We start from the raw sequence: 14,868 nt of genomic DNA on the forward strand, positions 1-14,868 counted from the left end.
GCCCAGTCTATTCCTAGATCAGAGCTATTCCAGAAGGAGAAAAAAACGATCCTGTTTACAAAATCAGGCCTAATTTGTGACAGAATATAGCTTTGGCCAATCCCATAAAAAGGATTATACACTCAAATTGGAATCTTATCAAGAGTGATCCTGTTCTTAGAGAAGTGTTTTCTGCATCTCCAAAAATTAGTTTCAAGAGGGCTCCAACACTACGAGATAGGCTAGTACCTAGTCATCTTCCTGCCAAAAAACAGATTACTTGGCTTTACAGACAGTTAAAAGGTACTTACAAATGTGGGTCTTGTAATCATTGTTCTAATATTAAAGAATGCAAAGAATTATGTACTTTCAAGACACATAAGATTACAACATAAAAAGCATTCATTAATTGCAATACTACTTTTGTGGTATACAGCAAATGTGGATGCTTTTATGTAGGCCGGACCAAGAGACGTCTCAAAGACAGTGTATCAGAGCATAAAAATGCCATTAGAAAAGCTAATTTAGATTACCCTATGGCAAAACACTTCCAAAATGTGCACAATAGTAATCCAGAAGGCCTAATGCTTGAGGGTTTAAAAAACGATTAAAAAGAGTATTCGGGGTGGTGACCGATTAAAATTACTTTTACAGAGAGAAACATTCTATATATATGAGCTACAGGCCACAGTATATCCTGGGTTGAATGAAGAAATAGACTTCATATGGAGGATCTGGAGGATCCAATAGATATGGAGGATCCCTTTACCACTCTACAGATAAAGCGTCATCGGGAAAACTCAATTCGCGTATCTACCCCGAATTGATAAAATTAAATAAAATTCTGTATCAAAATTATAAGGAAACACCAGTACTTTGTTTAGGCCTGGTTTGTAGGGAATTACAAACCTGCGCACATATATTCAAACGCACATAACTATAGACCAACTCTTAATGCGCATGTGAACGCCATCAGCGTTTCTCACAGGTTCGCGTTTAAAGTCTGTGTAGAGAGAATGGTGTCGTCTTAGCGGCCCCTCATTTAATAACAAATGATCGTTGCGACGGAAGCGAATCAATCAAAACTAACTTTAGCTGGAAAATAACTTTATTAAAGAACTGCTATAAAGCCAAAACAATCTTACCTTAAATTATACGCTTATCTCTGTGAAGCTGCTTTGAAACAATCTACGTTGTTAAAAGCGCTATATAAATGAAGATGACTTGACTTCAGAACATATGTGGTGCGAAACTAGGATGGTTCACAACACAAAGGTCCGTGTCCTCGTCTGATTCAGAGATTTCGTCCAGGAGAAATTGGCATCGTTGAAATGCTTTGCAGCAGACGGACTCTATCTCTGTGTCCGTAGTCGCACAGTGAGAGCACAGGCACCACCAGTCCGCCCTAACTCGACCCAGTCCGGGCTCCTCGTCCGCAACAGGCAGGTCTTCTGCCTCCTGTTCCTCCATCAGCCTCCGCTGCTCTTCACTATATTGCTGCTTGTAAAAGTAGCCACGAACATCTGATTCGAGCATCAGACTTTCGAAATCCTCTTCTTCCATATCATATTGAGTACCTTCCGCCATTGTCGTAACTTCACATCTGGCTCCATAGTGCCTTTTAGCTTAGATTCCAAACAAGATGGAGGATATTGCTTTTAGTTTCAGAAAGTGAAGTCCCACCCACTGATCTGTGATAGGTCTGTAGCGTGAGTGGGTCCCGCCCCCTGGGAAAGAGGAGGAACGAGTGTTTGTAGTCTCAACCCCTCTACAAAGATATGGGACTTCCTGCTTAAAATGACGCAAAATGACGATTTTTGCATCATTGTAAGCAGGAACTGCAACACTGAAATCCTTATTTCTCCCGTCTCAGGGGAAAATGAGGGAATAATGCACGACCATTCAAAAATATGACTGGGTTTCTAACGATACGAAGGCCCAACAAAGGCTTGATGCAAATGGGTGAAGTGTCCCATTAATGTTAGGTTTTATTAAATCACCTTTTTTTTTTTATTACATCTGGAAGAGAGTTTTATCTACATTGCAGAATATATTCTTGCTAGGCATGCATTATGGGGGAAAAAACTGTGAATGTTAAATCCATGTTTGACAAGCTCCTGTCTCAACATCTCCACAGGCCTCTTCCATTGTGGCTGGTGGTGTTGTTCTGGACCACCATGTCAACAGTGCTCTTTCATGGTCAATTAGGGTAACACTGATTTCATTTGAAAATTTGTGTAACTCATGGACTTAATCCAAAATGCTCTAGGCCTCATAAAACCTTCCCCCTCTCCCCTGTTGTCATCGGCCCTCAAGCCAGTTCTCTTCAAAGACCATTATCACCTCTGCTCTCCTGAACGATCTGAGCAAGAGACTGTGTCTGCAACCCTCAAAGACAGCACAGGAGACCAGACGGCACGAGCCATTTGGTCAAAGACTATAGAGATAAACCTCCAATACACAAGGACACTTACTCCATTCTTACCCACAAACTTTCCCAAATGTTTATAGTATTTCTCCTGTGTTTTATGCATGTCCCTATGTTTTATTAGCCTAGTTATGATTCTTTAGTTATGTTAGAGTAACTTCCAATGTTGATATCCAAAGATGATGTATCACTGCTTTAACCCTCTGGGGTCTGAGGGGTTTTCTGGGCCCTGGAGGTGTTCTGACATGCTCTGACATTTGTGCTTTTTTCAGTTATTTATAAACATGTTAATGACAAAGGTGTAAATTCACTCTATATAGCACAAACAGGGCTACCATAATATGTGATTAACATGCATGTATATGTTTGAATTTTTAAGAGAATAATGTTTATGCGTGGTTATTGAAAATAGGGCTGGGACGGTTACCGCATTACCGCAATACCGCGGTCACGTGACGCCTACCGCGGGTCTGAGCTCGTCACCGTCATCACCGCAAATTTTTTTTTTCAATTAAAAAAATAAACACTGGCCTTCACATGTGTTCACGTTGTGTCTAATGACATGAATTCATTGATTCTAATGACATGGATTGTGTCTAATAACATTGTGTCTTACATGGATTCAAGGTTTTCTAAACAAAACTTATCATCAAAAGATAAGACCTTTCGCAAGTTGTTCCATGACACATAATAACATTCCATCCCCTTAGTTACACTCTGTGGCGCGTTAAGCCTCTGTTATACTTTCCGCGACGTGAGGATCCGCGTGACGTAAAAATCGTCATCGGGGGTGCGCGCGGAGGCTCGTTGCGGACAGCCGCGTGCCTCCCATTTTTTGTGACCGCGCGGACAAAAGGGCGCGCGTTCATTAGGTTAAAACCGCAAAAGAGATGGAAATAACATGGACGCCGAATTTGAAAAAACGGAAAATGCGTGCATGCTTGAAATAGAACCAATGCCTGTTTTCACGCACGCGTGTTGGAAGCGTTTCCAGGCAAAATAGAATAGGAAAATATGTTTATATGTCATTTTGACACGAATACATATTAATAAATGTCATTTTGATGTTTGAAAGTGTCTAGGTTTTGACATAAATGCAAATATAAACTATAAATATAAAAAATATTATCGATTATACTGTCCCGACCGATCTACTGCGCATGCGTTGAACGCGTTCACCGAGCGGACCTCAGCAGAAAGTATAAATACAAGTAGTGCGCGTCCGAGCTGTGCGCAGCTGTCGTGTACGCGTCCAAACTGGAGATAACAGAGGCTTTACGGCTGCGACGCGGCTACCGGAGCTGATCGCGCCCACTCTAGTCAATGCTTGTGGTCACTACAGCCACGACGCGGCGCGTTTCAGAAGCGTCTCTCCGCGCCGCTTCGCTAAAGATAGGCGCCTAGTCTATTTTCGACGGACGCTGCGTCCAAGCCGCACTGTAAATAAAAAAAAAAGTAAAAGCAGGACCTCAGCTTTAAATTGCACGTGCTTATTTAACACAATTCTCTCACGTGAAGAACGCGTTTGTCTCGCGGAGTCGCGGCAAGTGCACACTCACAGCACCAGAGAGTAATCTTGACGGCACTTGCAAGAAAATGGATAAGTAGCCTAGGCTACATAATCAAATTCACAAATATTACACCATTTAAACATTACAAATACATAGGCTACTGGGTTACTAAAACAATATTTGTCAAAGAATATACTTGTATGTTCACAGTTTGAACGTTCTTGTTTCCATTTGTTTAATTTCAAGATCTGAGGTGAATTGTCCATTGTTGCTTTTACAGCTACAAAGCTGGAGCACTAAACGATATTCAAAGTCACATTGTATGCTTTTAACATTAAATAAAGCACACAAACAGTACCTGAGATTATCATTGCCACACTTTGTTTGTTGTTCCAGCCGCGACGTCGCAGAAAAAAAAAACTGGGGGAGGGGGGTTGAGGTTTAAAGCGGTTTACCGCTATACCGCGGGAATTTCTTGCTTTTCAACCGCGGTAAGAAAAAATCCATACCGTCCCAGCCCTAATTGAAAAAATTAAAGTTACTGAAATAAGACCACAAAACACATACTAAATATGTGTCAACAAGACTTTTGACTAATGAATGTTGTCGCTTCAAAATGATGTGAAAACCATCCTGCCTAATCGTTCACATAAAACAATACATTGATTTAAACGTTGTAAAACATTTTTTTTGTCAGAAGAGGTTTATGCATGGGAGTGGTAATGGCCTATCAATATTAATGAGATTCAGACCAGGGGTGTGACATAGACACTCCCCCAATGACTAATGGCCCATCAAGTGAAGCAGCCTGAACAAAGAAGTAGAGGAGGTTTTTGTTTTTCAATCTGTTTTATTGTAATTCCTCTATGTGGAGGAACTAAATGTTCTAAATTTGCTCTAAGCAAATCAAATGTGAGCAAAATAAAAAAATAATCAGTCTGCTATAAACAAAGCAATTGTGAGCGATAAACAAAAGTAATTTGTAAAATCCGACCCCCCAAACATGAAAAGAGCTGAAAGAAGTTAAAGAGAAAACAAATAACGCACACTATAACCTTCTAAACAATTATATGTTATAAATTATATGCGATTTTTAATACTGTAGGGCAGTAGCCTATTCCCGGAAGCAACCTCCGAGTGGCCCAGCCCATGGTCCCGTGTCGTCAAAAACGCATACGTAAATTCGAAATAGTGCGCGCAGAAGCACATGCGCAAAACCGTTTTGTAAAATTATATATGAATTATTTTTATTTTATCATATGTCATTTTACAAAAGGACATTTTACAAACCTACGTTTTGCGCATGTGCTCCTGCACGCACTTTTTCAGTCATAACACAGCAATCAGAGGAGGACGCGCTGAAAATTGTAATGCTGTTCTCTTCCTTCATAACTCGTACTGAGAAGGTTTGAATTGCAGAGGAATTTGTGACTGTTTCACCTGTTCAACCACATCAAAGTTTCGTAATTAGTAAGTCCGTGCTTTTTCTCTTTTTTTTTTTTTGCTGAAGGGCCGCTGTGCCTTGGTGAAACGGTGTTTGTACGTGAAGAGCTCTTTTCCAAAACGCCATAAACCTAAAAAGCTGCCTCAAAGATCCACCAAAAGTAATGATTATGAATATGTAAAATATTGCAATAAGACATTTTAATTGTTTATTAACTTCTGTGTCAGCTGCAAAGATGAAGTTGACGATAGGCTATCGCGATCTTCGCAGTAGGCTAGTGAACGCACCGGAGAAATGCACATTTATTAGGCTACATAGTTTTTTGTTTTGGATGGTTTTGTTTAGAACCAGCTTTCTGTAAATATATTTCACATTTTTTAGACCTGTGAGGCGAGTAGGCTACGGTCTGGTTCATGATGATCTCCAGTTCAAGCACCTTATGTTGTGATTGCTAGCCTATATTTACTTTTTATGTATTAAATCCAGGAAATTTGTTAATGAAAAAAATATTAAAATAAAGATACAATTAATACAAAACGAAATTCGTTTTAAAGAAAGGATTTGTGCTTTCTGTTTTGAGGGGTCTGTGAAAGTTTGAAAGTCTTTTAGTGCTGCGTTCAGAGCACTTGCGTCCATAATGGAGAACTGTCACGTAATATTGTTTTTTCCTCATAAATGCGAACACGAAAAATAAAAGACAAAAGACTTTTTTTAAAAGACAAACCATCAATTTTTGGGGAAAAAATGGATGGATTTATAGTGTTTTGGGGAAAAAATGGATGGATTTATAGCGTTTTGAAAATATTTTTTTTTACTTTTAATTTATCATCAACAATATTGTTGTTTGATTTAATAATCACTGTTGCAAGAGGTGCCTAGTTCTGTTTTTTTTTTTGTAAGCGGAAAAAGTAGTGGCTACCTCAGATTCTGTTTAGTTAGCTTGTAAGCTCGAAATGTGTTATTTTAAACAAAACTATTAAAGCGGTTTATTCTTTCACACACAGACACGCGATTCATATTTAGGCTAAACAGTCTTTACAAATATGTACCCTTCATTCATCTCACAGAAACGCGATTCATATTATAGAATTTTCATACATTCATATTTGCGGTTCACATAGGCCTACACTAACGTTATTCCATAACGTTATTCCACATTAACACTTGAGAAAAGATAACTTAGCCTACCTCACTCGTCAGCGGGATCTATTGCTCCTCATATCAGCACTGTTCTGAGGAAACTTTTCTCCAGGATTATTAGGTAGGCTATATTATGCCTCACTCGCGGCGCGCTGTGTTTACAGCTGATGTGGGCGTTTCACAGGTCTGAAATGATTCTCAGAATTTGCGTTTGAAGAGCGTGCGCTCTCCGGGGCGTGGTCACATTACATTTGAATGAGCTCTAATGAGCTCGACTGGAATCGCTCTCTTTTAATACAGATTTCACAAGATGAGAATATTAGTTTTTTATATAAATTACTTCATTTAAAAGAAGAGAATTCAAGCTTCATGCCTGTGTGTCTGTATGCCTGTTTGACTGAGTATTCGCTGAGTTACAGTTCATTTTCGGACGCGTTTCAGAATGGACTACACTGACAGAGAGAAGGCAGAACTCGCATCACGTTTATTTTTCTTTATTTGGCAAAAAGCACAACACTTTGTTTTTATTGTGAGTATACACAAAAATAATACACATTTAACAGAATCGATTGATGTATGAAACGTGTTTGTAATATCAAAGTCAACAGAGCAAAATTAATTTCTTTTGAACTGATAAGAAAAAAAGCGAGCTGGTATCGCCGGCGATACCGCCGACCTCAGGGGGTTAATGTCTTCAAATCCCCTCTTTCTTAGTATCAAAATAATCCCCTTTTGATTTTATAATCAATGGTGTACAATATGTTATGATAAATTGCATCATGAAATTTTTACCATACTTTTGTATAAAGACTGCACAAATTCTCCATGCCACCATGAACATGCAAATGGGGATAAGATGAAACAAAGACTTTCTCCCGGTCATCTTTGATTGGTCACCTCAACAAATGGGTGTGAACTGATATGACCTTTAACCCTCTGAAGTCGGCAAACGCGTGGGCGCGTTTTGCTGGATTTTCTCCACATTGTAGCACTATAAACTTAAATTACTCCGTCATTTATGGTCATACAGAAAAAAGAAATATAAAAAAAGAATCTGTGATATTTCTACTTTTGTATGTGTCCACTTACAATCAAATCATAAAGATTGTGCTTTTGTAAAATAAAGAAAATAAACAGGGTGTGCGTTTTGCCTCTCCGTCGCGGTGAACTTTTTTTTCTTGAGCACGTCTATAAACTGAAACAAAACTCAGCGAATACTTGTCACACATTTATGAGCCATATACCTTTATAAACCTTTAAGTGTGTACTTTTAAATGATCGGATTCAAAACGAAAACAAATATTCTCTGTTTAAGTAATTTGTATAAAACCAACAAGATGTCCAGCTTCTCAAATGCTTGCTCATTAGATTTAATTTGGCCACGCCCACTCGCGCAAAAGAGATTCACATGCAAATCTCCACATGGAACGCGAACTCACTCATTACCTCAACAACAAAACACCAAAACACTTCACTTCACTTTTCGTCGAGTTTGAAAGACGCGCCTGAGCTTACATTGGATTTACATCAGAAGAAGAAGAACGCGATTTGAAGACAAGAAAGATGTAAGGTAAGAAATTCTTACATATTAGTTTGCTATTGTTGCATAAATTTCACATTGCAGTTGAACTGTTGCTATATATACGGTGAATATTATAATATTTAGACCCGTGTTTACTGTTACTGTGTTTGTGGATATCTGCTCAAACGTAGATATGTATATGGTAACCATAATGTTTTAAATTTGAGCGCAATTGCGTTTGAATGTATCATATTTTGGATCGTGATCGCATTTGAATGTATCATATTTTGCAGTGCGATCGCGTTTGAATGTATCATATTTTGCAGCGCGATCACGTTTGAATGTATCATATTTTGGATGGCGATCGCGTTTGAAAAGCAAACGGCTTCATGTTTTTACTATTATCTCATTTCATATCATCATAACGAATGGAAACATTTGAAGTAACATGATAATCAATATATTTTTCTCTAGCTTAGTTGTTACTGAAATCTTTTGGAAGATTTATAGGCTGCTATAGGTTATTGTTATTATTATTTTATCCAGCACTGCGCATAGCTTATACCTACAAGGCACAACAAACCTGGTGTTCATTATATTATATATTGTTGGAAACATTTGTGTGTGTGTGTGTGTGTGTGTGTATTCTGTGAATTTTAAAAAGCAATTTTAACCAGAAAAATCTAAAATTTATTCCCAAAATCGTGCAGGCCTTTCTCTTGATATCAGTATGTTCACTTTTTTTTTTTGTTCAGGGCCCAGATGACACTGAGTCCTGCTGAATTCAACATTCACATGAGTCTCTGTACATGAACATGGTAAAGTGAAAATCAAACACCTTGGAAATGAAAGGTATGTACAACATTTTTAGGAATGGCACAAAGGTCTCTGTCTTTGGATCATTGTTTTCAATAAGTGCTTTTTTGGCATTTGTTGTGTATCTTCGGATTATGTTGTGTTGTAAATAAATCCAAATAATTTAAAAGCCATTCTTTTTTAAATCTCCTCATTTACAGTATTGTGCAAGGTTGCTCAGAATGACAGGGCCTGATAGCTCCTAATAGGGCCGTTAGGGGAGGGTCTTTGTCTTTCTCAGGTGTGAAAAGCTTACATATTAATGACCTCCGCATAGAGCTTTTTCACACAAAACACGTCGTAAAACTTTTAAATCAATATATTGTCTTATCTGAATGAGCAGTCAGGGTGATTTTGACAGTTTTAGAGCAAATATTCTAGGCTACGTGATACAATTTTCAAAAGTCTTGTGAAGAAATAATCAGTATGGGTTTCATGGCCTTATTTCAGTGAGAATTTTTTTTTATATTTTCACAAACCACGCATAAATGTCATTATCTCAAAACTACAAACTTTTACATACATGCTGCTGATATATTATTGTAGCAGAGTTTGTGCTGAATACAGTGTAATTAGACTTTAGCCATGAAAATGTCACAAGTAACAGAAATAACCAGAAATGTCAGAGCATGTCAGAACACCTCCAGGGCCCAGAAAACAGCTCAGACCTCAGAGGGTTAAGAGTGTCTGATTAGTTCAGATCTTTGCTCAAGCTCTTTGAGACAACATTCACCTGTCTTCTTCCGGCAACTTCATCTTCAAGATAACTTCTTTAGATTCAACGTGGACCACCCCAAGAACCCAAACGAACACTTCAGCGCACTCCCGGCAAAATCATCAAGAATCTCCAGAATCTCCTGCATCTGGACTTGTTCAGCAACTGAAGTCAATGCAAGTACCCGTTCGCAGCCTTTAGATGCGTTTGTAAGTTATTGTGCCACTTTAAGGTGACCCTGATTCTCTGATGTTTCTCGTAGGTTGTGGTTAACTAATTGTAATCTTGCCATTCTCTTTTCTTCTCTCTCTTTCTTCACTTTCTTCACGATTTTCACAAAAATCGGCATCATATATTGGTCATCGGCTGCCCTGATTTCTAAATATCGGCATTGGCCAGAGAAAACCCCATATTGGTTGACCTCTAGTTCTGGTTGGCTGTATGCACTATTAAAAACATTTGAACATTTTGTGCACAGTATTTTGAGAGAATGATTCACATGATTTGTAATTTGTATGAAATGAATGAAAACTTGCAACCTGTTTAGGACAATTACAAAGTGTTCAGATCACCGTGTTAACTGTTTGGAGAACAGTGACCTGAGTTTGGAGAAATGGGTCAAATCGATTGAGAAAAACTGTATTGTGGTAGCGTTCTGTTAATTATTTTAAGGAAAACCATTTACCTCAGAATCTCCAGCTGACAGTTTTGACTCTTCAGTCCATCAGAAAGAAGCTTTACTCCAGAATCCTGCAGGTCATTGTTACTCAGGTCCAGCTCTCTCAGGACCGAGTTTGGGGATTGTAAAACTGATGACAAACTCTCACAAGACTGGGAAGTGAGATTACATATGGACAATCTAAACAAAAAACACACAGTAATTGCATACAGATTAAATTCAACAGTGTGATTTTTAGTAATTAACTTAAAGGAAAAAAAACATTTAGAGTATTTGAAACTCAAACCTCAGTATCTCCAGCTTACAGTTTGGACTCTTCAGTCCATCAGAAATAAGCTTTACTCCAGAATCCTGCAGGTTATTGTTACTTAGGTCCAGCTCTGTCAGAACCGAGTTTGAGGATTGTAGAGCTGATGACAAACTTTCACAGGACTGAGCAGTGAGATTACACCCACATAGCCTGTGTAGAGATCAAAACAGTGATATCTATGTGTTTATCAGGGAGGGTTTATAATCTGAACTGTATGTTTGTACTAAACTCAGTGTAATGAGAATTTAGCCATTAAAATGTTATGAGGAACTGAAATAAGCCCAAATGCCAGGGCATGTCAAAACATCTTATTCACAACAAGTTATTAACTCATCACAACAAGTTATTAACTCATTTGTGCTCAACACGGCAGCAAATCGTACATGAATGCAACTCATACAGTTCAACTCAAAACTCAGAATCCGGTCATAGCGAAGTTAAGTCAAGTCAAATCTTCATTTATATAGCGCTTTTAATAATGTAGATTGTTCCAAAGCAGCTTTACAATGATAATAGGAAACTAAAGTGTTTTGGCTTTACAGCAGCTCTAGAATAAAGTTATTGTCCAGCTAAAGAAAGTTTGATTGATTCACTTCCGTCTAGGGCTGGGCAATATATCGCATGACATTATTAGGCGCATCTCGTCAGTAAAGCCGGTTCCTTGATTAGTAGTAAATCGCCATCACCTGCTTTCAGATGGAGCGGCATTTACTACACAGAGCTGTAGTTCACTGACAAGCTGAGCCATATCGCAATAATTATAGCGGACGTATCGCCTGCGCTAATGCGATATGGCTCAGCTTGTCAGTGACGGCTCTGTGTAGTAAATGCCACTCCATCTGAAGGCAGGTGATGGCGATTTACTACTAATCAAGGAACCGGCTTTACTGACGAGATGCGACTAACAATGTCATGCGATATATCGCCCAGCCCTACTTCCGTCGCAACGATCATTAGTTATTAACTTAGGGGCCGCTAACACGACACCGTTTTAACAGAAAACTTAAGTTCTTTCTGCTTCCTGGACAATGTTAGGAAGACTGTTCAAAAGTGTTGGTGCTAAATAGGAAAACGATCAAACCACGAACACACTGCTGAAGTTTCATCAAGATCAGTTAATGTACGCAGAGGTTATAACACACTTCGTGTTTCTCTTTTCTCACCATAAATTCGTTTCCTCGCCACGGCCAAACCGTTCCAGTTGTCAAAAATCCGTCCGCAATTTAGCATCCTCAATGTCTAGACTTCATGCACACAGAGTTTGGTCGCGATCAGATGAATTCCATAGGAGGAGTATTTCAAATTCCACAGCAAGCGTTTTCCAAACAACCCATAATAGCCGATTTCCTGTTGGGCTGGTGTATAACTTAAGAGTGCAAAAGTTGTTCGGCCCGATAAGATCTATATGTGTACCGAGTTTCATATTATTACATGCAAGCGTGTTTGATATATGGACCAAGTTTTCGGACCCCGTTCAAGGGGGCGCTGTTGAGCCCCCCTGCCACACCCGGGTACCAGATTCAGCCCGGCCCTGATGGCCAAGGCTTCTGACCTGTGTGCAAAGTTTCAAGAGTTTAAGCACGTTAAGGGCCCCAAAAGCCCCCGAAACTTTGAAAAACAATAATTCTCACCCAACAGACAACTCCCCCCAACACCCAACAGACAAATAGTCTACGCTAATATTAGTCTCTCTGTTTATCCCGAGATTTACCACAGTCTGCCGGATCCAGGCCGTATGCGGATCTGATGAAGGACCTGCGCCTGGACACACTCACACACACACACTCTGGATCTGATGAAGGACCTGCGCCTGGACACACTCACACACACACACACTCTGGATCTGATGAAGGACCTGCGCCTGGACACACTCACACTCACACACACACACACACTCTGGATCTGATGAAGGACCCAGAGTCCTGCACGGGTCCAATTTTGTAAATCCGTTTTCCGACAGCAGCACTAATTAAAATCCGCACCCGACCCGACCCGCTTAAAATAGAACCGACCACCCGACCCGCAACCGAAATAAAATCAGTTTAGACTATCACATTATAGACACACTTACAAAAATGTTTATTGCCAGGTCACACAGAAGTTATTACACAACCATTAACACAAGGACAACTTCAGCCGAAGCTGTCAAAAGGCCGGTACATGAAGAACATGGCTCACGTTACCACAAAACTGAGTAGCCTTATAACATTTTACCAATCGAACAGACGCGGCTACAACACTATATCTGCCACGCAATTTCGTCTAGCCTACATCTGACAATGTTGGGTTCAAACACGCCCTGCATACCACACATACTTAACAGTGTTAAATTTGAAAAATACTGTTCGATAGAACTGCTTGGTTTGTTACCACAGTTATCTGTGTGCTTCCTCAGCGATGAAGTTCCACATTTGCGGCTATCCAACACGAAAATGCAGCAAAGCCTTTCACTATATTGTTTTCTTCAGATAACTCCAAATTTCTCCCACACACTGGACTTGATTTTTGATGACGTATTGTCGACAACTTTACCATCTCCACTAGCTATTCTTTTCTTCAACTCCTCAGCATCCATCTCGACGACTGCAGATCGCACGCACGGTTATGAGGAATTTTTAAAAGTGAAAGTAGGTATAGAGACTCTGGGAGGACGTGGGCACAAACAAACTGATGTGGATTTTAAATTATTTTATCAACTTGAAATACAGGCATATTTTTGTAGATGTGTTCCTAAAATATGCATATATTTTTACGTTTGCACGTGATTGTTTTAAACCTGTGTTTAGACCCGCGTTTCCCCCGTGTCCGACCCGACCCGCACCCGTATCCGACACAGTTGGATATTTTTCACACGTTTGAGCAAAATTTGCGGGTCACCCGCCGACACACTCACACACACACACTTCAGATCTGATGAAGGACCTGCGACTGGACACGACGACAGCGCAGTCCTGAAGTGTCACTAGTTTCACTCCTGTGAAGGCCTCCTTTCCTTTACCTCTCTACAGATAAAGCGTTGTCGGGATAATTCCGGTTCGCGTGGCTACGCGGAAGCGATAAATAATTCTGTATTATAAATTTTTAAGGCCAGACAAGTAATTTTTTGAGGGTTGGTTTGTATAGAAGGACTAGATACCTGCGCATGCATACCTATAGACTAAACACGTGATGCGCATATGCACGCTGTCAGTGTTTTCACTTTTTTTTTTTCCAAAAATTTTCAAGGCTTGCGTTCTCGAGCCACCAGGCACCATTTTGTGCAAATGAACGGCCAGAACACATTAAAAGTTTACTGTTTTCAGTAAAAACGGTGTCGTGTTAGCGGCCTCTAAGTTAATAACTAATGATCTTTGCAACGGAAGTGAATCAATCAAAACTAACTTTATCTGGACAATAACTTTATTCTAGAGCTGCTGTAAAGCCAAAACAATCTCTGTTACTGTAATCTCTTATTATCAATGTAAAGCTGCTGTGAAACATCTACATTGTTAAAGCGCTGTATAAATGAAGGAGACTTGACTTGACTTGTAATAATCTATATCTATAATAAAGCTATAGAATCGGGAACATGTTAGGGCTGTGCAATTAATTGAATTTCGATTTCGATTTTGGCTCCCAACGATCACCAAAATAGTACAATCGAGTAAAAACGATTATTTTGCCATGTTCTGTTTTGAAAGAACGCTCTAATTTTGTCTTGTGTTCTGAATGACACGCGCACGCGCACACCCGCCCCTCCCGATGCCATAAACTCTCTCAGCTTGAATGTTTAAACTGATAAGACTTAAAAAGAAGTGAAAATGATAAACTTTAGTTACGATGCAATGCTGGCCCGATTGTGCAAGTGACAATTCCGTCATGTCCCGACTCCTAAACGCGAAAGTGTAGTTTCGACGCTTGCCTTGTCCAACCCATTTTGAGAGACGGGGAGAGAGAAGACGCGGCACCGCTGAACACTCACGCGGTTTGTGAAATTGCGTCTTGGAGAAAGTTTTAAAATTATTGATTTGATTTTATAATCTGTGTGGATTAATTTAGGCTACTCAAACAATCTACATGCTAAAGTGAATCAATGTTTGCGGGGGAACTTTCCGCATTGTAAGTGGTAGACCTGCGGGAATTATTAAAATAGCTACTCAAGTATTATCTGTTATATTATTTATTTTAATAGTTCAAAAAGTACAATCAATGTTCAAATTTTGATTTTTTAAAGAATTGTTGAAAGGTGTCTTTGGTAACACTTTACAATAAGGTTCATTAATTAGCATTAGTTAACTACCTTAGT

The 14,868-nt window shown here is 39.3% G+C and overlaps 1 protein-coding gene across 1 annotated transcript in view; it reads right to left on the minus strand.

Moving 5' to 3' along the window:
• Window positions 1-1,073: 1,073 nt before the first annotated feature.
• The window catches only part of LOC311077117 (NLR family CARD domain-containing protein 3-like), a 42,126-nt gene continuing 28,331 nt past the window's right edge, over window positions 1,074-14,868 (minus strand). The window contains exons 6-8 of the mRNA XM_084138928.1: window positions 10,560-10,733; window positions 10,280-10,453; window positions 1,074-1,706 (exon numbers count right to left, since the gene is read on the minus strand). Coding sequence (XP_083995054.1) covers window positions 1,601-1,706; window positions 10,280-10,453; window positions 10,560-10,733 — 454 coding nt within the window. The 3' untranslated portion in view covers window positions 1,074-1,600. The remainder of the gene's footprint in view (window positions 1,707-10,279; window positions 10,454-10,559; window positions 10,734-14,868) is intronic.

This window comes from Abramis brama, assembly GCF_963993115.1.
Source record: "Abramis brama genome assembly, contig: SCAFFOLD_102, whole genome shotgun sequence".
NCBI classification, from domain to species: Eukaryota; Metazoa; Chordata; class Actinopteri; order Cypriniformes; family Leuciscidae; genus Abramis; species Abramis brama.